At 36.1% G+C, this 24,539-nt stretch overlaps 2 protein-coding genes and 1 long non-coding RNA gene across 3 annotated transcripts; 1 reads left to right on the top strand and 2 right to left on the bottom strand.

The window, feature by feature from the left end:
* Positions 1-1,858: 1,858 nt before the first annotated feature.
* On the bottom strand, positions 1,859-5,807 carry LOC114535306. Its single transcript, XM_028556675.1, has 2 exons — positions 5,729-5,807; positions 1,859-3,047 (listed from the first exon to the last, which is right to left on the bottom strand). Exon 2 carries the CDS (start codon positions 2,995-2,997, stop codon positions 2,359-2,361), a length of 639 nt encoding a protein of 212 aa, XP_028412476.1. The 5' UTR covers positions 2,998-3,047; positions 5,729-5,807; the 3' UTR covers positions 1,859-2,358.
* A 2,983-nt stretch (positions 5,808-8,790) lies between these two features.
* Positions 8,791-14,251, top strand: LOC114535267. Its single transcript, XR_003688233.1, has 4 exons — positions 8,791-9,481; positions 11,050-11,482; positions 13,141-13,292; positions 13,820-14,251. It is a non-coding gene; the product is annotated as an uncharacterized LOC114535267 (long non-coding RNA).
* A 1,881-nt stretch (positions 14,252-16,132) lies between these two features.
* LOC114535290 (2-5A-dependent ribonuclease-like) lies at positions 16,133-22,085 on the bottom strand. Its single transcript, XM_028556661.1, has 5 exons — positions 21,940-22,085; positions 19,529-20,116; positions 18,914-19,350; positions 17,635-18,229; positions 16,133-16,783 (listed from the first exon to the last, which is right to left on the bottom strand). The coding sequence occupies exons 1-5, from the start codon at positions 22,052-22,054 to the stop codon at positions 16,638-16,640; spliced, it is 1,881 nt and encodes a 626-aa protein (XP_028412462.1). The 5' UTR covers positions 22,055-22,085; the 3' UTR covers positions 16,133-16,637.
* Between the last annotated feature and the right edge of the window lie 2,454 nt (positions 22,086-24,539).

Genomic DNA, 24,539 nt, shown 5'->3' with positions numbered 1-24,539 from the left:
ATATTATTTCTATAATTAAGAAATTAAATAAATATCACGTTCGTCATTCTACTGTTGTGTTTATACAGTATTTGATAATACCTCTATTGTAGTTTTGACCTTCGGTTGTGGTCGTTGAACCAGCTCCATTATCCCGTATTAACCCTATTAATTTTTAAATGTAGCATGCATATGCAAAGATTAATAGGATCCAAATGATTGAAAACATTATATGTAATAAAAACAATTAAGGCAACTATATGTCGCATCAAGTTATGATTAATAAATTTAATGCAAAAGTAATATAAACAAGTGAAATGGAGCAAATATTTTAAAGCCAGAGGGATGCCCATGGAACTCGGCATGGATGTAAACTGTGATGTAAAGCACTGTCTATCAAAATAAAACCTATGCAATAATAAGGTAAATCATGTATATGCTGTGTATATATATGTATGAAAAAATTATATATGAAAAAATTGTATGTCGCTTTATATAATTTCATTTCTTTTTAGGTGGCTTAAGTATAGAGAAATATACGTTTTAGTGAAATTTTGAGCGTCTTTGGCTATATATTCAGTTTGATACTATAACTAATATTATAATTGTCTAAATGCGTTTGTCTCTAATGTGTCTAATCCTCTTGAATAAATGTGTCTTTTAATTAAGCTGGCATAATGAGATCATCTCTCTGCGAGTAAGTGCGTCTATTTTACATGTCATCACTGTTTTAATTGCTTTACTATGCATATCTGTAAAAATATACTAATTGATCACGTTCACTTAATTATAGACTGATTTTCTTAATCCGGTTTAAATCGAAGATCTGAAGTTCTGAAGGTCATTCTATTCAAGAGGGCAAAAATTCAAACGATCTGTCGAAAGCTGAAACGGATGCTGGAGCGTGTCTTTGTCCAACATCAAACAGGAAGATCACAATAAGTGGCTATAATTCCTATAAATATATATAATAGCAATACGACAGCTGCAGTCAAGCTAATACTACTGTGGACAATGATGGATTTAGTGGCGTTTAATTGGAAAATAAAACTTGGTCTCTAAATTGCAAACAATATATAAACCTGAAAAAAGTTTTTTCACACAATGTGCAGTGCATTTGTATGTTTATAATAAACAAACGCAGACAATTACGCGGTGTTATAACCACTGCATGGTCGTTGTAGCGCTGCAGGGCCAATGTTATATAGACAAGAAATCGGGTATAATTTATTTTATGTCTTCATGATATAAAAATCAAATCGCCCATGCAAAGTGACATTCGGTCATTAAAAGCAACATCTACAGAGCATGAATAGACCTTCTGCATTATTCACTACTTTTTAATCTATGCAAGAAAATGCAATCAAATTACCACAGCTGAAAAGAGCGTATACTAAATTGACACTAGGAATGTAAATGGTAGCATTTTGGGGCTGTATTAGCCATAGCTAGTTAGCCACAGTCGCAATAATCAACAATAAATAAAATATTTTGTCTAAATGATGTCGTTCTCATTGCATCCACATTCTCCCTAACTTTTTTATTCAAGAGTCTGCTGAAAAACAAGGATGGGCTTTGATGGGTTCAAAAACAAAGTACGCTTCACCCGCGCGGGGAAGAGGGGGTTTTATAGAGGAACCGGTGACACTTGCTTATAAAAACATGAACGTTTGTGTTAGGCTCACTCACATGCATTCACACTCAATGGAGTGTAAATATAAATTTTGTTATCACTGATCGATGAGAAAGTTTCCTCTTAATCAATATATTCCAATCATTGTTATACTCCTTCCGTTCCGCTTCTATTTTGTCGAATTGTAATGAACGCCATCCAACACGGCACGTATTATCATGCGATCAACTACCATTATAGCTTTTATTCTCAATATTTATGCAAAGTTGATTACATCCTTATATTATTACAGCTCATAAAAATTAGTATGAATGAAATGAAGAGAAACGCTATCGAAACTCAGACGAAAAGACTGGATATTTTAAAATGAAAGTGTCAATGGCAAAAAAATATTCACAGTCGTTATTTTGTTAAAAGTTTAGATGCTGGAAGGCTAAAAGACTATAATCGAAACCTTCAGTTTTGGAAACACGATAATTGTTGTTATTGATTTTCAGCTCAGACTACATGCAAAATGTTCAATGTTCTCGTAACATGATTATTAATATTGAAAGGTTACTGAAAATGTGCAGGAATAGTCAATTAAAAATCTTAGAACGAAGGAGGGTCGAATTTAAAAGTAAAAAGTATTTTCAAGTTGTAATTTTGCACTGATGAAGGCACGGGTTACGGACCGAAAGCTTTGCATGCAGTATTGAATACGTGGTGTACCTATACATGTTATTTACTTATAAATTAAATGTTGTTCAATATTGATTTAATTGTCCGCTCATTTGACATATATCTTCAACACATAGTTTCTCTCTGTCATCGAATCTTTCTTGAAAATCGGCATTCATGTAATCAATTTCCTTTCGAAACGTGAGCATTTTATAGAAAACTCTTTCGTGCGCTTCTGACCAGTGAGAACTTCTCACAAATTCATCCCACTTTCTGTTACCTTCAACTCCTTCTGGCGTATCTCTTTCATCGTTCAGCCACAACATCAGGCTTGGGAAGATTGGACTGAATGTGATTTTTGTTTCTGGTGGGTAGATGTATGCTGCAAGGCCATACTCGAAGTTGCTAGTGATTCGCGCTATTTCCAAATTTTTGTTTTTCTTCATTAAATTGTCCACTTGGGGTTGGAGTTTTTTAAATACATCCTCCAGGCGTGAAATGCGCTTTCGATCATCCATCTGCTCTTCCTGACATTTAGTCACTTCATTTTTCATTTCTTCTGCTAGCTTTTTGTGTTTGATGAAACCATTTTTAACATTTAGTAAGTCGGCTTCCATTCCTTCATAGTTTTTCCGTTTATATTTTTTGATAACTTCTTCAGTCGTCTTGAGACCATTTGTCATACCTTCGTGCATCTGTACGGTAGATTGGCTAAGTGTTTCCATCTTTTTCTTTCAATAGCTTTACCAGCCTTGTTGCTTCTATAAACGATTTCCTAAACAGCAAATATATACCAACATAAAGATATAGGAATGTGCATCTATATTTTACAGTTAGTAAAAAATGTGGTGAGAAATAATTTTAGAAAAAGATTAAATATTCTTCGCGTATTTCATTGTGGGGTCACTAAATGGCGTCTGAGTGGAAAGTGACGGGTGGGGCGAGTTAGTCAAAGTTAATCCTTATGCGAAGACACATTTGAACCAGAACCTGAATGCTACTTTTACAAGAAACAAACGGGAGAAGAACGCCAATATAATTAGCGGTGTGTACAATTGGAGCATGTCTCGTTTACACTACTGGTCTTCAGTGCGTACGGCGGTTGCAGGGGGGAACACATCATTTCCTGAATACCTTTTCAGAACAACTCTCGGCTAGGAAAGGCATACTCGATGAAAGGAGTAGCGATGACCTGGCTCCGCACTAAAATCTGTTTTTGAGCTGATATGAGATCTCTGCTCCTTTGTGCATGTGCGAGGCTCCAGGAGCCCGTGACATAGACCGACTTTGAACACTATAGACATTGAGTTAAATAACCTAGATTCAGACATTAATTGAAAACACTCGAAGCTACAATTCTGAAATTCATTGTAGATATAATTTGTGTAGTAACACTTTATGTAGTTTTTATGAACCAAAGCCTTCTTATTTATTGTAATAGGTTGCAAGTATTTTAACTTCAGCCCCGGTTACATACACTCGATTTTTTGGCACGGCACGGCTAACATGGGTATATACCCTTGCCCATTCCATGCATTTGTGCTCGCGGTCTTTGTTTTGGTATCCAGGACACTAAAGCCCCGTTTACACTACACTCGATTTATTGGCACGGCACGGCTAAAATGGGTACCCGTGCCCATTTCATCCGCGCCCGGTCTTTGTTTTGGTAGCCTGAACACTAGTGAAATTGGGCACGGGTACCCATTTTAGCCGTGCCGTGCCGATAAATTGACTGTAGTGTAAACGGGGCTTAAAAAAAATTGGGTACGCGTACCAATTTTAGTCGTGCCGTGCCAATAAATTGAGTCTATTGTAAAGGCGTCTTTCAATAAAGTAAATTCTTAAAATAACTCTAATAATATTAATCTCGTATATTTCCCTAGTGAAAATTATGAAATTTGACGCCCGCTCGTGCTGATAACGCGTAAACATGCAGGACCCCATGCGTGAATCTCTGGGTCGTATCATTCGAGGTAACAGTAAGAGTTAACAGCGAACAGGAAATTCAAATACACTGAATAGTTCGATCGACAACGACTTGCCTATTTTTAATTTGTTTTAATCTTGCTCTGAAGTCACTCAAGTCAGTAAGTTATTTGCTCTGAAGATATCGTTGACATTACAACAAAACGTGCAGTCAAGGGCCGCGGAACGATTTAGAAAGTTTTTTTTTTGGGGAGACACTGACAAAAAAGGGCCTCAATCACAACTATGTCACATTTACCCCAATACAGCAGCAATACAGTGAAATTCACTGAATTACTTTACGTTATTTTAAATTACAACTGCAATGCTACATTTTGCTAAATACAAATCTCTACTGAGTCTGAGTTCATGTACAACAATAACACACATTTAATGGCTCAAAGAAGAGCACGAAAAAGTTCGAAAAAGTTCGCTTGAAAAAAGGGGCACAATTTGGTGTTTTCCGAATGTGGCGTGGGGGGGGGGCACTGTGCCCAAGTGCCTCCGAGATCCGCGGCCCCTGCTTACACTTGCGACGTGTAGGGCTTGAGACTTGTAGGGGGGTTATTTCTAGGGTTTCTAAAACGCTATTTCCCGCATTTTCACGCATGTTTTATGACAATCTGAAAGCCACAGAATCAGCGATTTTTTGTTAACTTTTTGTTGTTAGCTAATCTAAATGTGTCAACAAGAGTATTCAAATCAATCTTATCTGCAATGTCTCTTTCTATGCAGATATGTTATTCTATAATGTTATTCTTTACGTTATCAAAATTTAATTTTTTACACTGCTGTTGGAAATCAGAATAATTGTACCCCCCCCAACTTTTCTCTTCAGATTTAGAAAAATCTCAAAGGGGGTCTTTAGAATAGCTGGGGGGGGGGGACGAGTGACCTGACTGAAATTAATTGCTGCTATTATTTTATGAGCAATAACTGTTGTGGGTGATTATAGTCTTATTTAGAAGCATTATTTGGTTTGATAGGTAAATTTCTAACAATCTCTTGAGACACCATGTACTATATTTTACATATAATTTAGTTCGGCTTCGTCCCGTCACCTTAAATAACGAAGAGTATTTTTCAACTGCTAGGGCATTTATAGGGGAAAATCGTTTGTTATTGCAACATATCTGCCTTGATTCTGAAAAAATCTCTGATATCTGCCAGAGGTTATAAAATAGAAAGAGCGTCACTCTAAACTAATTCGCGGTTACGTGAATGAAGTAAACGGATCCAACCAAATTAACCAAATTAAAACAATTGGACGAGATTAATTTACCAATCTCGGGTGCGCTAATTATCGCAAATTAATAACCCGACTCGATTAATTAGACCATCACTTGGTCTAATTGTGTCCATCATTGTCAAAAATCAGTGATTGACTAATTGAATTAACAAATCAATTCAAATAACGACTTAACGTCGTTGTAACAGTTTTTTAAAAGTGCTTAATAGAGTGCTATTCATAAAAATCCTAATTTCACTCACAGAAAAGACAGGTCTGTTCCCTCTGCCTGAAGATCTAATGCATATATCAGCGTTATTTTCCTTTTTCTTCAGCTGCCTGTGCAGGAATGATTTTGTTCCGACTGTGCAAAGCCTTATAGTAAAGCTGTTTAACCTCATTATCCATTCATTACGTAGTACGAATATAAAAATCATTTACTATACAATGAATTTTTCTGGACAGCATGACCAATCATTGTCCAATTTAAGGACTCTGTTGTAGTTACGAAACAAAAGCGGAAGCCATGTTAACCCACGTGCTGTGTCCGTGTTGCCGTTTTAAGAATTATATTGTATTGAAATTTCTAAAACGCTCATAGAGCAATTTTAAGTCCTATATAAGAACCTTGTGTTTTGATTATACAAATATTAATTAATGACAAGGGTTAAGCGGTAGAATTACTGCAATATACGGGTAATTGGAAATTGAAAGCACTCCAGTTTTCTTTTGTGCAACATGTACATAAACATTAGTCATTATGTTGACGGGTACTACGTTCCCATAGAGTCGTGCTGATTTTAATGAGGTGATACAGTGCAGCTATAATAGAGGTGATGCTTCAGTCGTTCTTGATGAAATTATAATAATTGCATTATATATTCGTAATTAAACTTTATTGTCTTCCAGCAAGAAATGCTGTATAGTCGCTCCAAGTTTACGATGACTTTCATTTAGTTATATTATAATTTTTTAAATATCTCAAATTCGACTTTTTCGGTTTTCAATGTTAAAAACGCTAAAACAACTGTCACGGACTCACACCAAAAAGTATTATAAAATTCTACAAAACTAAAATACCTCATAATAACTTCTTTTACCCTTTTAAGTATTGTCAAAGCGTAATTGGGATTGTTCGTATCATATTAAATTTATTAATGGTTTAGTTTGATATTTTTTAAAACGATGCAGACGTCTATATACGTCTATAAACGTCTATATAAACTATATTCATTTTGAACGTGTCAACATTTTCAAGCTTTCCCATGTGATAACAATCGACACTTATCATATATTCATGCACAACAGCTTTGAGTTTCCCATGTGGTAACAATCGACACATATCATATAATCATGCACAACAGCTTTCCCATGTAATAACAATCGACACATCATATATTCATGCACGCGAGTTTATTGTCGTATTCATGTGCGCGGTAAATGGGAAATTTGAAAACATAAATCGTCTCTGTGTGACATTTTGAATACCAGGATAGTTTCCACTTTTCGCCTGATTTTCTTCTCAATTGTAGCCTAGCTGTCAAGGGAACTGCTACGGTCGATTCCTCTCAAGAAAATTGAGACACAAAATCGTTAGCTGGAAAAATTCCGCCTCATTAATTAATTAAATAATTGTATTATTTATTGTCAAACATTACTATAGCATGTACTAGGAAATACACGAGAATATTGTGAATAGAATATAATATGAGTCCACAGTATGAGAGCAGGGAGATTCCCCCTGACACAGCATGATCAATCATGAGTCACTTTGATCTGGCTCCGCGCCACTTCTGTCTCCTACGGCATACTGAATATTCCCACGTTATCAAATCTGAGGCTTTGTGGGGCTTAAAACCACATACAATAAATGCCTTTTGAGTTTACTTCTCAAGCCACCAGTTAAACGTGCACATTGTAATGTTATCAGTGACAATTAAAATTGTGAAATCAATTCGTTTAAGAGGATTTAGCATAATACATATCTAAAAAACTAAAGAGTAAAAAAGGTTAAGACATTTACAAGTATAATTATATATCATTTCTGGCAAAATGAGACACTTATGGACGCACTGAACTACAGGAACATTTTACACAGAACTACGTATTCACCATATTAAGACGGAGAAATGATTCCATAATTTGCCTTTCAAATCAACTTTATCTATTGTCATGATATTCTTGTAATTCTGCTCGGTGATAGCATAATATAAGTAAATTAGCATTGTAGTGGTGTACCTATATAAGCTAATTTACTTTATTAATTGATTATGTTTCACCAACCTATATACAAGGTGTATAAAAAAACGCAACGCTAAATATGAGAAAATTCATGAGAATATTCGTCTTAGTCGCTTTCTATTCACACACAAAAAGTCGCGATCATGAATATTTAGTGTCCTTTTTTAATATACCCTGTATCTATTTAATCGGTTACCATAGTTATAATACCCGCGCAGTGGTTGGAAAAGTAAGTTGAACTTTTTCCAAAGTTCTCGGTAAAGTCCTAAAATGGTATATTTCTGCCATCATTCTCCCGGAAAACTCTCAACATTTAATTTAACTAGCCAGAAAGCCTTATTTTGTAGAATTTGATTTATCCCTATAGGCCCGAAACAAGGTTCGATAATTGGGGAGAGGGGAAAAGGTGCATATTTATATATTTGTTCTGCCTGACGGATTTCTATGTATGCACGTATGATTTATACGTTTTCAAAAAAGATCCGCCTGGCAGTCTATATGAAAATTCACCCCTCATTTATCGTCTAGTTCAGCCCTGTGTCCCAATATAGCCAGGTCAAAAACACAATTCCTATAAGCCGTAATCTTTTTGGCAGTAATCTCCATCCTTTTCGACGTATAACTCAGCCCACAAACAAGTTTGTAAAGAAAAAGTCCTCGTGCACTGACTTTGTAATTCTATGAACAATAATTAAACAACTCACAGTTTTGAACGGATAAATTTAATCAATGCTCTCACATGCGCGCATTAATTAATACCATGCAAATTCTTTGTTGACGATTACGTCAAACTGCTCTTCACTAAAATTATTGTTCCATTTAAGAGAATTTTTAACATAATCCCAGTTCCCAGCACGATTAAAACTGGTATCAACGCAACGCTAAAAAAGCGCTTTCATATGACTGATATTGCACTTCTGTGTATAATAATAAAACACTGACTTTATACAAATTCAATCATATTTTAATGGGTGCCCCTTAGAAGTCTCTATACACTATACTTTAGCCAATATATATAATTGCTGCTATTTGAATCGGAAAATATAACTGTCAGGTTTAACTTCAATTGATAAACTCGGGTGAGTTGGGCCTTCCAAAATGTGAGGAAGCCAACTACCGCACAACTATATATTCGGAAAATATAGGTAAGGCAGATTCAGGCGAATATAACGAATGGATAACTAAAAGTTCTTACGTCGCGAAATGAAAATTCACTGCCAGAGTCGGGCAATTCTATATCAATGTTCCGGCGTAAGTTTGGGCCAGTAAAAGCAGTACATGCATTTTCTCGGATCAAGTCATCGGTAGCGACAAGCACAACATTTAAAAGACTCAAAGAGACATATCAGTTATATATAACCTTCGCGCCTTCGATACGTTTAAATTGATAAAACTATCAAATAACTCATTACGACTACGTAATATTCCTAAGAACTTTGATGACCCACTTTAAAGATCAGTTACACGATTTACTGATAATTATATAAACAATAAACCTGAATTAGAAAATGATATAAACGCAACTCGGAATGCCTCTCTCTCCATCTCTTCGATTCTCTCGCGCGCACAGCCGACGAACTTGAACACCAGCAATTTTACGCTTCAATTCTTGATTTCAATAGAACTTGCATTTTAAAGAATTAAGGATCATTTAAAACACTTGAACGCGCAGACAAGAAGGCGGAATACCGCCATAATAAAATTTATACGAAGCGCCTTCAAAGATCCAGAGACTGCAACTGTTTTTTACCACGAATACGCGATATACCAGCCAGGTGAGAGAATTTTAACGTCTTAATTTTGCAGGCTTTGCATTTTTAAACGAGATTGATAGAAAATGAGCGGCTGGCACGTCAGGTTAAATAGACTTGAGAACAATTATAAACGAGTTCCAAGACTATAATTTTTATTTCGTCCGCATGCAGCAAACTTAGTTAAGTATAAGCTTAACTAATCAGACAATGTGATGATTAACATACGTCGAAGGGAAATTCGCTTACAAAGCAACTTCAACCTTCTGCACTTTACACTTGCGACGTATGTATCTAAATTCAGTGACAATATACAAGTGCATGACTTCATTTACAATCATGATTATTCAACATGTTGAGCAATTGATAATTTGTTTCAAATTGAAATCAAGGGGTTCGAAAATCAATGGTCAAGCTAATTTTTCAGCTTGCCCCTTTGGTAGTTCAGAGTCACATCATCACAATATTAATTGATACATCTGAGTCAAAGCATTATCACTTAATATAATTATAATTGATAAGCTTTCCTCGACAAGGAACCTTCCATGAACAAAAGCTGGCCATGGCGATTACTAAAGGTCGTTATAATTGGGAAATGGTGGCTTTGCCAATAATTTCCTAAAAAGACAAAGCACTTCGTGTGCTAACAGTCTTACTTTATTTAGTTTTTTTTTATGTTATGTGATTCTACAGTCTCGTGCCCATTGCATGAGGGCAGTTTGTTGATTGAAATGCTACGCATGCAAAGAACGATCCACTTTAACGGCTTAGTTTACATGAATTGTCGCAAGCAGGTCACACTAACTCTCGGCTACATCACTAAGTTAGTAAACAGAGAATCAGTATAGAGATGCATGCGGTAGAAATTGATTTGATATATATTATTAACGAGTTTGTTTATATGGAAATATTTTCAAACGATTGCACGCAATGTTGCCTTCCTTTGTCTCCTAATTCTAAAGTTCTATATTCCTCCTCCGCAATTAATGTTTGTTTCTTTTCAAAAGCCGTTCTTTCGCATTCACATAGTTTAGATCAATGTTATTGATTACATAATAATTATTATTATCATAAATTTATATCCAACACAACGGGGGTATGACGTACGGTCTGAAAGGAAAAAAAGAGAAGTGCGCAAAGTAACAATGTTCGATTGGAAGCTCTATCGAATGGTGTTTATTCTGTTAAGTCTGGGCATTTCTCTTTTCTCTAGGCCACTAAAACCCCCAGTAAAAGCAACCGTACAAAATCGTATCTTGCACTAATGATATTGCACTGATGAAGGCCCGTGTTAACGGACCGAAGGTTTTGCAGTATTGAATACGTACGTGATGTACCTAGAAGCTAATTTACTTAAATCGCATCTTGTAAATTACGGAGGTGTAGTAAATCTGCAAAATTGGATAGACGATATAGTATTACGGTGGAGTTTCGAGTATAGTACCATTTGAATTGGGTTATTCTACGGTAATTATCCCCAAGTTAGTCTTTGTAGTCTACAGGTGAAGTCAAACATTAATATACTGATACGTATTTCCTCTAAAAAGCAATCGCATTAATACTTAATAGCTACTTATTTTCAATATATTTAGATATTCAAAATGTATCACCCTGGATTAGATCCAGGGGAGTTCAATATGAAGCCGAATGCGGACACGGCGAGCAACTACCCCAATACAATCACCCCACCATCATATACAGAACAGGCAGTGGTGTCCAACCTTCGTCGATTTACGGGTGCACCAGCTGCTACCCTCCAACAAAAACCCAAGGATACGTTTGTAATACAACACCAACCTACAGTAAAGGCTGCCTTCCCAAAACGTTTTATGACTGTCGACTTCGAACAGGCCACGATTCCCCTCCACCAGCCCAATGAGTCCAGGCTTGCTTATATCCATCAGGGTGCTGGGACACCGCTACAAAAGCAAGGCACGATTGCTACAGTCGTGACAAAGCAACCTGCTCAAATTCCAAGAGAATGGAGCACTAAATTATGTGCTTGCTGTGATGACACTGGCGTGTGTAAGTCATAAGCTTGCAGTTTATAAGTTTCCGGCAGTCAGAAATAGGTTATAGCTTTAGATTTGACTACGGCTCCCGCTACGGCTGCGAAATTCGTCACTGCATGTGGCGCAAACAAACGTTGTATGCATACGCCACCTCGTGTTGTCATCATAAACCTCTGCAAACACAATAAGTCGGAAATTTTACGCCTAGTATTTCCAAAAATGCACATAATCAAAGGCCGCGGTCATGAAAAACAGTTCTCTCAAATTATTTTCTGCAAAAAATGAGAAATGTCAACTTTTATTGCTTTTTAAATAACGCAGTGAGGACGACGAAGTTTTCTTAAAATGCTGTAGTCAGATCAGCGACGAGTCTCAGTCAGTACGAAGTATCACGAATATCACGTCAATATGGCGAATCTCGTAGCGGTAGCGGGAGTCGTAGTTTAATCTAAAGCTCCCTATTAGGGAGCTTTAGCAGTGACTACGAGTACGACTACGAGTACGAGATTCGTCATTCTCGTGCGTTGTTTGCTTACGCCATCAGCCAAAACTCGTAGTCGTTGGACTTTCGAGTACGAAATTTGCCAAAAAACTCGTACTCAAAAGCCCAACGACTACGAGTTTTGGCTGATGGCATAAGCAAACAACGGGCGAGGATGACGAATCTCGTACTCGTAGTCGTACTCGTAGTCACTGCTAAAGCTCCCTATTAGCTTTAGGGCGACGGCGGTGTGCGTTTTTAAGGGAACTAGGGAAGGGGTATTCGCGATGTTGGTCAGACGAATTGACCAACATACAATATAATAATATGATATGACACCGAATGACAGCCTATATATATATATATATTTATTATTTATTGAAAATGAGTCAAGAGTTTTGATTGGCCAGCAGCTGTTGGCGAAATCGTCATATCCGCTCGGCAGCTGCCCAAATTTGGACAGTGACGTCACTTCGTCGGATATGAAAAAAATTATTGCACGTTTGACGTCACTTCGTCAGATATGAAAAAAATTATTGCACGGTATGACGTCACGCTAATTTATGCGGCTTGTGCCAAAACCTAAAAGCGGGAAAATACGAATGTCTAAAAATGTCTACAACGCAAGCGTTTAGTCTAAGCCCAAAATTTTTGCAAATAAATAATAAAACAATTATTGAATTCGGTTCTCGCAGGATATGAGGAATTATCAAGGCCTCGGTTTGTGTTATCCGCCTCAGCCTTCGGCTTCGGCAGATAACACAAACCTCGGCCTTAATAATTCCTCATATCCTGCTCAACCTCATTCAATAATTGTTTAATATATATATATATATATAATATATATTATATATATATATATATATATATATATATATATATATATATGTTTACTACATGTTGAACAAAGTAAATTTTTGCAAAGTAAATTAGAGGGAATATGGCATTAAAATCCCTATTTTGTTTTTTTTATATATTTTTTATATTTTTGAGAAAGCCAACTAATGTTGTGTATACTTAATCACGTGACTTAATTGACCTAGATTTATTTTCTCGATTTAAGTTGACCCTAAGAATCCAAGCCGTCCATTAAAAGCAAGAATACGAATATCGTTAGGTTTCGCGATGGTTCGGCCCCTTTCATAGCAAAGAAATTTAAACTATTTATTTACATTTGATTGTGGTTTTAGGCATCGCCAGTGCCTGTTCGTGTCTGCTTTTTTGCTGTTGTGTTCCGGTCATTGAGTATCAGATCGCTGATGCTGCTGGGGTCAGTTGCTGCTACACGTTTTGTTTTGCTGATAAACTGCGTAGAATGATCAGGAAAAGGCACAACATTAAGGTATGAGCTTAACAGTAAGGGAGCAAGGTCTCATGCAGTCGTGCAGAACTTGAGGAAGGAGTGCTTTTCGTCGAACAAAAGCATAATTGTTTTGCAGAGCGTTAAACGAAATATGATGATGATAACGTCAATATACTGGGTATAGAAAGATAATAAAAAAGTATTCAGAGTGCATGGGATACTGAAAATGTAAACAAATTTTCTGATACACCTTAATAATGGACAAATAGTCATGCCATATTGCTCGTACAAGTATAAGACCCGTTTATACATTTGCAATTTTTGTTGCGACTTTTGATTGATGTGAACGAGTGAATCATTACACATGTTCATTCACATGTTCAAATAAGAGCTCTTTTACATTAGCGCATTCGTAACTAGTCACTCGTTCACATCTACTAAAAGAAGAAAATCGCACCAATAATTGTATGTGTAAACGGGCCTGTAAGCTATAGTGGTTATAGAATTCGCGACGTCTAAAAATTTCCAATATTTATTCATTAATTTTCTATTTTCTCGCTTCATAGGGGGACAAAGTGATGACTTCTGGACTGTATTTTGTTGTATTTACTGCGCTTATTGTCAAATGCTACGAGAGATAAATATTCACGGCATGTAGCCTGCGGGTCAGCGGCGCTAAATGTCGCGTGGTTCCTGGGAGGCGCTGTTACATAGTGCAATTTGTCTTGCAACTTGGAATGTATTTCTACTTTTAAGAGATGTAAATTAGTGAAGAGTCGTCAAGTCTAAACGTAAGAAAAGTCATGGAATGTAAGATAACGCAAAATTTAAAAATAAGGGCGCTTTTCTGTATGCGGTAAAAACCAGTCCTGTTGTATTTCAGTACAGACAGATTAATGCCGGTTATCTTAGAGTGTTTCAAAAACTCTTCATTCTAACATATAGTTATTTACATCTGCGTAGTACGGGAAATGCAGTTATTATTTTATTATATTTTTTGAGCAGACAGAATAATATTATTAAACTGTTCAAAATTTCTAATTTTATAAGAAAACGTTTTCTAAAATAAAAAATGAGGGTAACCGAACTTAAGCTTTTTTTCGAGTAAAATGCATGACTGAAAGGTTCTTTTACATTAGCAAGTAATCTTCTGCCAATTACGAGTTTTTTAACAGGATCTCCAAAAATTTCTATATAGCGTTGATTTAAGCCACGTTTACACTACGTGCTTTGACCTGGCCTGGACTAGGCCTAGGCCTAGATGTGAACGTTGTTCATCCAGCCTAGACCAGGCCTGACCTGGTCTAGGCCGCAAAATCCTGGCCAACAGCAGAAGGTGGCCTGGACCTAACCTGGGGCAAGATTTTGGTAATGTGAACAGGTTTTACCTAATCCTGACAAGTTTTTAACTTAATAGTATGATTTGTATAGGATACATATAGTATTACCACTTTTCGGAGCATTTTTCCAAGTATTTTGACTATCCGATATCAGCAACAAGGAAGACAGTGTGAACATTGTCCATGAGGCCAGGTCCGGACCTGAAGTGTAAACGCTGCTTAAGTCAGACAAGTGAAATTGCTTCGAATCATTGAGCGTACTGTGAAACAAAGATTTTAGTCAGTTCTTCTTTATTTGCGCACCCAACTTTATTTAGACAATTTTGCCGCTAAAATACGATTACAACCCTCAAATTCTAGGGATCAAACGTCTTCTGTGTTGTTATACAAATCACAGTTAATAGAATATACATGGTGTGGAGACAACATAAAACCACAATACAACTCATTAAATATGTTGAGGTAGATTTATGCAAAAATTGTTCTTTTCTCGTCACATGTTTATTGTATTTTGCACATATAAACCAATAGCAATCATTTAATTAACATATTTTTAAGTCAAGGTCGAAAGCCATAGGCTAATGGTACCCAGGACTTGCCTGCAAACCATATACAACTAAACACGATGGCATTCACGTTATAACTGTCCCGTAATGGTTGTGGCTCACTTATCAAATTTTGGATCATTTTTCCGACTATTTTAATTTGATTTGAATCGTATGGTACAGCAACTTCACACCGTAGCCTTATTTGAGTTATGAAGAGCTTCCGTGCCAAGTTTGAGGTAAGAATATATACTAAATACTTGTGGACTTTGGCATTTCACCGTTTAAACATGTGATCGACACGTCGCACACGAGTGAATAAGTCAAACACAGAACACTAACTTGGTACTGTACGTCAATGAACATTTTATATTAACATTATAGCTTTCATAAGCAAGATTTAAACATGTTCGTACGATCATTGCTAAACACAAACTAGCTATGATCTTTATACAAGTTAGGGTCGTGCCCGTGCGTGGAGTAATGATAAATGTTTAACACAAAATGTTTACAAGCATATAGATATAGCAATGGTGTATCTACAACTTAGCTTGTACATAGGTAACACCATGTAAGTATTTAATACTGCAACCACCGGTCCACGACCTACTTACGTGGTGTACCTACAAGCTAAATTACTCATCGACTGTCACCATGTAAACATATAGCTACAAGAATATCCGATATAGATATAATCTAAGGAGAAACTACAAGTTCTTCCGATGTTCTTCCGATGTTCCAAGTGCTTCGATGCTTTAAAGTCGCAATTAAGTTCTGGCTTCTTAAATCAACATACAAGAACTTTGTTTATCATAACATGCATGCCATTTAGACGGGAATAATAAAATACGCCCTTGCAATTCTGATTACAATGCAAATTAATCATGCGATTAAGCAAGATTAGTACATATCAGGGTTAATAATAAAATTGGTGTTGAAAATTTGTATGCACTACCAATACACTATCCAACTAACGTTAATTGATGTCCTTTAATTAATACACTGTTATTTTGAATGTGCTATTTTAACACCCCCAAATTGTGCTTTTGGTGGTGTAAAATCGTCAATTTCCCATGTTTGCATGGGTTTGTATGATGGGTTCGTATTTCGTGACTATGGTGACATAAAATTCATACAACTCTGATTTATTTTACTCAGGAGAACTTTCTTAGTAGAATAGGAAAAGGAGAAAAGGAAAAAAAATATAATTCGTCCTGTAAAATCGGTTTAAGTTGCTTTCCTATAAAAGGACAAAATCTAAAAAACGCGCGTGGCTTTTAAACCAGCGTTGCTCCAACGTGGCAACTGGTTTTGTTGCAGTTGCATGTGTGTGACATTTGCAACTGCAAATTCTTCTTTGGATGCATATTCCATCAGAATTCAGAAGGCTTATAGTTATGAAGTCATTTTATATAAAGGCTCCTAATTTTTTATTATATTACGTAAATTTAATACAGATTACAATATTAAAACGTCATAAAACAAGTGAAGGTAGTGTTTCACTTTGCAGCTTTCCTTGCATGCAACTTGCAATGTAATTCTACTGCTGAGGTATCTAAATTAGACAAGTGCGAACATTTCTTACGATCGATATCTGCTAACGTTTTCTTCGCGTTATACGAACACTCTTTACAAATTGGAAGCCCTAAAAATGATTAGCACCTTTAGTATCCAAGAGACATTACGTGTATATTTCTTTGCTATGCTAGTTTATGGGAACAGACTAAGCTTAAGCCGAGAATCAATTAAAGTTGTGAAAAATAACCTGGTTCATCCTTTAGATTGATAATGTATAACTTGGGCTATGAAGGAAACAACCAAAGAAAGGAAAAAAATTCAAGGAGCAATCTTCGAAGATAGCTGATTTCTTTGTTTCCTAGCGTTTATTCACACCTGCCGAATTAAATTTTTCTTGCCCTTTTATGTTTGGCAATACACGTTAATATTTCTTTATCAAAGATGTCGATGACTATCAGTGACAAAGAGGTTGCCGAAGCGACAAAAAGTTCAAAAAGTTGTACTAGATTCTCGTTATTAGCCCTGTACGTTATATCAAATCTGGCATTGAAATTCCGTTAAATTCATTCAGAAATTCATTAATTTTTTACCAAAACGTTTATTACTTAATTATTACGGAATATGAGATGCCTAAGTGCATATTAAGGAATACATATGTATGAGATGCCTAAGTCCACAAAATTCTTTTTGTTTGCGCAAAGGTTCAGAATGCAAAAGCTCTCTCTACACAAGAAGCCCTTACTGACCGCTGATCCTCATTTGGTCTGTTTTGATTTAAAAAAGAACATTCTAGTGCTTCGTGTGCATAAGGTCTATCATCAATTTCGTGATTAATCAGCCACGACACAAAGCTTCTAGCTCTACCAGGACCAAGTTTATCGAAATTGACAGTTTTTCCGTCTAAGATATTTCTCATCCGATCTAACTTGGAACCAAAAGGGTGTTCACCTTTAGTTAAGATGAAGAAAGCAATCATACCTGCGACATGGACATCTGATTTCCTTTTGAAAGGACCCTTTTCGTTTTTGTCTATTGCCTTGATTACTTCCGGTGGCATCCATCCGAGAGTACCTTTAACAAAGGTTCGAACTGTCGTTTCATCGTCATTTAAAACGCGGCTTATTCCAAAGTCCGCTAATTTCATGCGTCCTTCGATATCAACCAGGACGTTTGATGGTTTTAAATCTCTGTGCAATATTCCTTTACCATGAAGAAATTCAAGTCCTGATAGAATTTCCCTAATCATTCGTGGACCATGTTCTTGTAGATGTGCAATACTGCATGCGTCAACAAGTTCCCTCAAGGTTTCTTCGCAAAGATCAACAATAAGATACATGAAGGTAACGTCACGGTGAAAATGTCGATATTTCACTATAAACGGAGAGTTGTCAGTATTAATAAGTCTCATGATTTCCTCTTCGTTTTCAACTGTTTTGTCCTCACTTTGCACCCAAATTCTCTTTACAGCAACTTCACTTCCATCTTTCATGAGACCAACATAGACATTAGAATAACCACCATCGCCAATTTTGAATTCTTTTTTTGCGTCAAACGCCTGCATCGGTATTTCAATCTATTGCAAAAACGCCAAAAAATTATCCATGATCAGAAGAAGAAAAATATCGAGGCGTGTGAAAATAGAGGCAAAAAGTAAAATATTTTCTGCTATTATAAATCTCATTTTAAAACAGCTTTTGCGTTATATTTTGGCAGGGAGACATAATTTGAACAAGCCACGGTTTGTTAGATGATCAATGGGCTAAATTGAGGCGGGATGTGTATGTTCTTATATATTCATGTTTATGTATCATAGGAACAATTGTGTATACGACGTACAGACGAATATACAAATATACATCCCCCAATTAAGCTTCTAGCGCGACCATGCGCAAACTCATGAAAATCGCCTCGTATATGTTCGAAATATTTTACAAATGGGGTAACAGTGGTTTCTGCGCATCGGTTCGCTCATAACAATGAGTAGGCTGCTTGATTTAAAATTTTTGAAGTTTAGCATGTTTGCTATGAACGTAAACTGCAGCTCATATTCATTTAGTATTATAGCGAATTAATATAGTGTTAAATATAAATATTCAAACTTTTGCTGATACAAATATTATAGCCTCTATTACATTTATATTACGATTAGAATTCCCGCCTGGTTCATCAATTGCAATTATTTTGCTGATACTGTAAGAAATATGGCGATTCGAAAATTTTACATTACAGATTGCATGTACCCTTTCTCTTCATTTACCTTGTCTAACTGGTTACAATTCTTTGTTTTCAACATCTGAATTTTTACACGATGTTTTGCAGACTTTTCGAGGATAGTTGCAATCTCAGTGTAACGAAAGTGATTACTCCACTCAAGAAGACTCATTTGTCTTTCATGCAGCTCAAGTGTTCCAGCTCTCCACACATCGATGTTCTTTTCCAACAAAATATTGACCAAATCAACTGAATTTTTTTCCACAGCCCTCCTTAGGATCTTAATGCCAAGAGTATGAAAGTCGATTTCAGTTTTCAGAGTTATGTCAGCACCCTGTTCAACTAAATATTTGACAACTTTTAATTCATCAGCATTGACAGCAGCGTGCAAGACAGACAATCCACCAACAACCTTTCCATTTACATCAGCACCCTTCTCAACTAGATATTTGACAATGTCCAGTAATCCACCTCTAACTGCAGCTTCGAGGGAGGTAGTTACGTCAATCCTCTTGTCTCTTCATTAGAGTCCAGTTCAACGAGATATTTCACCATTTCAACCTTACTTCGTTAACAGCGCTGTTAAGCACTGTACATCCATTATTTTTTTACCATTTATATCAGCGTGATGTTTAACAAGTACTTTACCATTTCCGTGTACCTTCTGTAACCGCATAGTGCATAACTGTCCACCCTTGGGCACTCTTTCCATTAACATTAGCGCTATGATCAACAAGATATTTCACCATTCCTAGCGTACCTTCACTAACAGCATAGTGCAGGACTGTCCATCCGTTAGTATCCTTGTTATTTATATCGGCGTGATTCTCAACAAGATAATTTACCATTTCTTGCTTACCTTCAGTTACAGCACTGCGCAGCGCAGTACACCCGTCAGTATCCTTGCCATTTACATCAGCGCCTTTCTCAACAAGGTATTTTACCATTTCTAGCGTACCTTCAGTAACAGCAATATGCAACACTGTCCACCCCCTTTCATTCTTGATATTTAAATCAGCGTCATGTTGTTCAACTAAATATTTGACAATGTTTATTGCACCAATATGAACAGCATGATGTAAAGCAGTTTTGCCCAACTCATCTTTACAATGTATATCGGCACCACAATTTTCAACGAAATACTTTACAATTTCTAATGATCGAGAAGCTATGCGATGGTTTTGAAAATGATTCGGACCGTATTCGCAGACACATCCACTTCCACTTGCTTCTTGCTCCTCATGAGTTGCTATAATAAACGTTAAGAATATGAAAATGAGACAATTTGATTTTGAGGGGTCTCTTGAGCCGTTATAAAAATCTTTTCTTTAGGTGGGCAACAAGCCTCGTGAGTATAGCCTAGTCAGAGCTGTAGCTAGACCTTAATTGCCGGGGAGGGGCGCATATTTATACATTCGTCTTATTCTTGACATAGCATGTGCTTGTTTCGTTTCATAAAGACTTTAGATACCTTAAAATCATCTCATGCTTCGTTAAAACTCGGGTGACCGGAATTTTACCTTTTTAGCCTTAGACAATCATTTTCTTTATGCATCCAAATGGCGTGCAACTATAGTAATGTACAAAAGTATTGGTCACATAGGTGACATTGCGCAATTTTAATGAAGAAAATGATTTCCGGTGTCTCCATCGACGTTATATATAAATTAGATATAATAAGTATTCAAAAACTGTCCTCTATAAAGAGAAACACGGAGTAGGTGTTCCACACGTCAATTTATTGACGATATCACAAGAAGGCAAATTTCAAAAGCATTAGACACTCATGGCGTTAAACGAAGATTAGGCGTGCCCTGTATTCAGCTGTATTAGATTTGAGGAAAAAATCCTGTTGTCGGTTAAGACAAAAATTGCGTTACATGGGGGGAACAGTGTACGACATGGTTTCGAGAAAGAACGGCATATGATCAGCGAAACACCAAACACGAAACACGAAACACGAAAGTTATCAAGCACGGGCCGCAGGGGGAGCATTATAGGCTTAAGTTGCCAAGAGGTTGGATCTTTCAACAAGAAAACTATATCCAAAACACACAGCAGTGAAAACAAAGGAGTGGTTTCAAGAAAAAAGAGTGAGAATTTTAGAATGGCCGAGTCAATCACCTGACCTTAATCCAATTGGGCACATACTAGTTGAAATGCTAGTTAATGCAAGAAATCCTCCGAATATGAAAGAACTAAAGACATTTTTCAACAAGCTTATTTAACATACCCCAAACGTTTGGCGGCCGTTATTGTGAACAAGGGCTCTACAAAATATTAAACTTTTGTTTTTCAGAATGTGTCTTTTGAGAGTTGCTTTTCGTAATATTTGTCTATAAATTTACGTGTCGAACGCCTACTGGCTGTATCTCTTTTCAGACGACGGTTTTTTACATTTTTCATCAAGCGGAACACTATGCAGGAATCGTTTTCTTTGTTTAAATTGCCAAGGGTATAATTCATTTCAGTTTTTAAGCACACCGACGGTGCCACAAATTGTCAAATTTATAATCAGACACTCTTATGAAAAGTTGGTTGTAGATGCTATGATTTTAAGTTTTGTATTACAGGCGTTTAACAAAAACATTGGTTAAAGAAAAACTTTTTGGGGTCACTCTTTTTAACATAAGGCAGGGAGTTAAACACGCATTTTCGATGGTGTTAAAATTAGCAATGAAAAAATCTTCGAGTTTTGTGATCACGGTTTTGTTTGCAAAAAATCTATATTTTCAATTAAGACTTCAGTGTTTGCACGAAACATTTAGTTCAACCGATCAGCGCTGAGCTTTGCAGTGTTAGCCCTGATTGGTCAGAAAGTGCGTGTTTTCAGCTATATTGGGGTAATGTCAAGAAATGCGCATATTTTTTAAATGCGACGTATATGTCACGAATATTACTTTTTTGCTTTAATATATTCAAATGTTAATTCCTCAGTGCTGGGTTGAATAGAAAATTCTAGAAAGTCTTTGCATCGTCTTCGACGACGGTATCCATGTATGTACTCGTTTCTGCTATCTTTCCTAGGCCTTATATTTTTTTAAAATTATATGCATACATGCATACACTTACCATCATCACATTCTTCGTTTTGAATGTTTTTTACTTGAGATTTCTCCTTGGCTCTTCCTTTTTTGATAATAACAGGCCTGGAATGATTATTTTTAATCCAGGTGATATTATCCATGTTTATGTAAAGCTTGTGATCATGTCGCCGTCCGCTGGCTGCATGGGGCAAGATAACATCAGCTACTTCAGATTCTTCATTTGTGAGTAAAACAGCTGTATATATTTGCTGTAAAACAATTATGATTTTATCCCAAACGGCACGTGCTCACCGCTATCTAAAAAGCAAACTTGAATCTTATTCTTGTATAACCAAAAATTTTGAAAGTAAAAGTTCATACCACAGTTTTTGTATTCTCTGGTAAAGGGGTCGTCTAAAGGCCATTGATACATAACCTTAGAGTTGAAATGCGAAATTTTAGTTTCTAGGAAAAATTTGCTCAAACCAGGCTGAAAGGATATAAAGGAAGTTTATATGGCATGCAAATTTGTACACAAGCCCAGCAGGGTGAACCAAAAAGTACTGTCTTTTGATATTAATATTCAAATTGACTTATGACTTATGATTATAAAATACAACGCAGTTGACAACCGCATGATTAATTATATCATCTCTCGCTCCTTAAGGCAAACTCCTTAAGGCAAAGAGAATAAACGGTTCCAGTTATAGATTAATCGTATCAAACTTTTGCAACCGCTATTCCGCAAGTCTGGAAATGAAAGGGTCAGGTTTCACCCCATGCACACACGGAAATATTCTAATCATTCATACTTCCGTGTTGAAAACATTGCTAACGGTGAATATTTAGACGTTTCCAAACATAATGTTCTAGCTTTCAATTAAAATAAAGTTAAAATAAAGCTCTTAATTCCCCAAAACAATTGGCTGTCGTGAGATGCTTTATTTGAGCGGTGTATCATCATATATTCGTCTTGTGCTCGACTGATTTCGTTGAAAGGCGATTGTTTTTATGGTATGTGAACACCAGTACATGAATATACACATCAAATAAGCCTTTTATAAATAATCTCGCTAACTTTGTTCATATTTTTACAATTACATGCATTATTAGTGGTTTTCAGCAAAAATGCAAACGAATTCGTTGATTGGCATGCAAAGATTTTTCTATAATTATCGGCTTATAGCGGCAGACACAAGGCAAAATATAAAAATATGCCTACTCTCATAATTTTGGCGCCTAATTTAGGCCACAAGACTGACTATTCGAAGTTAATTCTAGGTAAAGTTTAATTCTCTCGGGTTAAAATGAATCTGCTTCAGTCGCTGATATAAAATTCGTGTGTTGTGGCAATGAATCAGCCCAGTGTTAATTGGAATGAAATAATTACAACATAAAACACAATGCCTCGCACAAATATGTCATAATACAACGATATTTATTTATTTTGTATTTATTATATCCTACCTTTATTGCTTTATATCGTGCAACATCCTAAAGAGCAAGAATGCAGCATCAAAAATAATACAAATACTTAAAATAAAGATTTCATAATCTTTGTTTCCAAGAAACGTAAACGTCGATTAAAATCAAGTATCGTCAATGATATTTGTTGTTAATTGATCAACACAAGTCATGCTGGGATGTGAAAGACAGCCTACCAGGAACGGAATTTCCCCGCACTGCAAACGATAAACGAAACTAGTTCTCAGCCTTTTTTAGTAAAACACATTAATTCGTTTTAACCGTTTAGAAAACGCCATGAAAACTAAGTCTTTATTTACTATATCCTTAGAATAAATATAGGAGCTCAACATATAAATTTTAACAAAGTCATTAAAAACAATCGAATTTTGAAAAATTCATTGGTAACGTTTCGTTTTTAACTTAAAGTGCCCCCCAACATTTTCTCCAAATTTTAAATGCATATTTTAAACATGCAGAGATATTCAGCATCTAACAATTTGACTAGAAGATTAAAACTAATATACCCTTCTGGCAACATACCTAAAGCCGAAATCTATTTAGAACTTCTGCTTGGCATTCGTTGCTATGGCAACTGAGATGTTTCAAAATTGCCGCCTTCAATAAGAGGGGGCGCATGCAGGGTAGTCCATGAAGTCGAGAGAATTTTAGGGTCTACATAATGTCAAATGAATTTGAATGTACATGCATAAGCTACATAATTATTGATCAGTGTAAGGCCTGGTTCACACTAGCTAATAAGAATCGGAGATCCATTGTATTACTTTCCGATAGTCTGGGCAAAGCATTTTGCACACCAGCGACCTCACACCACAGTTAAATAGAATATACATGGCTTGAACGCTTGTCCACTTGGATTATTTAATAATAGCGACAGCACAAGTTTTACAAAAATAAAAACTGTATACAGAAAGATAGTAAATAAAATAATGACCAGGGGCGGTGGAACATATTTACTTTGATCGAGCGGGCTGCTGAATTTAAAAAAGTCGTTTTAATAAGTTTTATATATCCCTGGTTTAAAGCTCAGAGGACAAAATTAATTATATTGCTAAATACATTGCTTGTGAAGTTCTTATTAAATGTTCTCTTCCAAATTTGTTATCGGTTCATGTAGCAAAAACAAAATAATTAATTCGTTTGGCAAAATACCCGCTGGTG

Source organism: Dendronephthya gigantea, unplaced genomic scaffold, assembly GCF_004324835.1.
Source record: "Dendronephthya gigantea isolate DGI-Jeju-01 unplaced genomic scaffold, DenGig_1.0 000115F, whole genome shotgun sequence".
NCBI lineage: Eukaryota > Metazoa > Cnidaria > Anthozoa > Malacalcyonacea > Nephtheidae > Dendronephthya > Dendronephthya gigantea.
The sequence above is the reverse complement of the archived record's forward strand: the minus strand, read 5'-3'. Positions and strand labels throughout refer to the sequence as shown.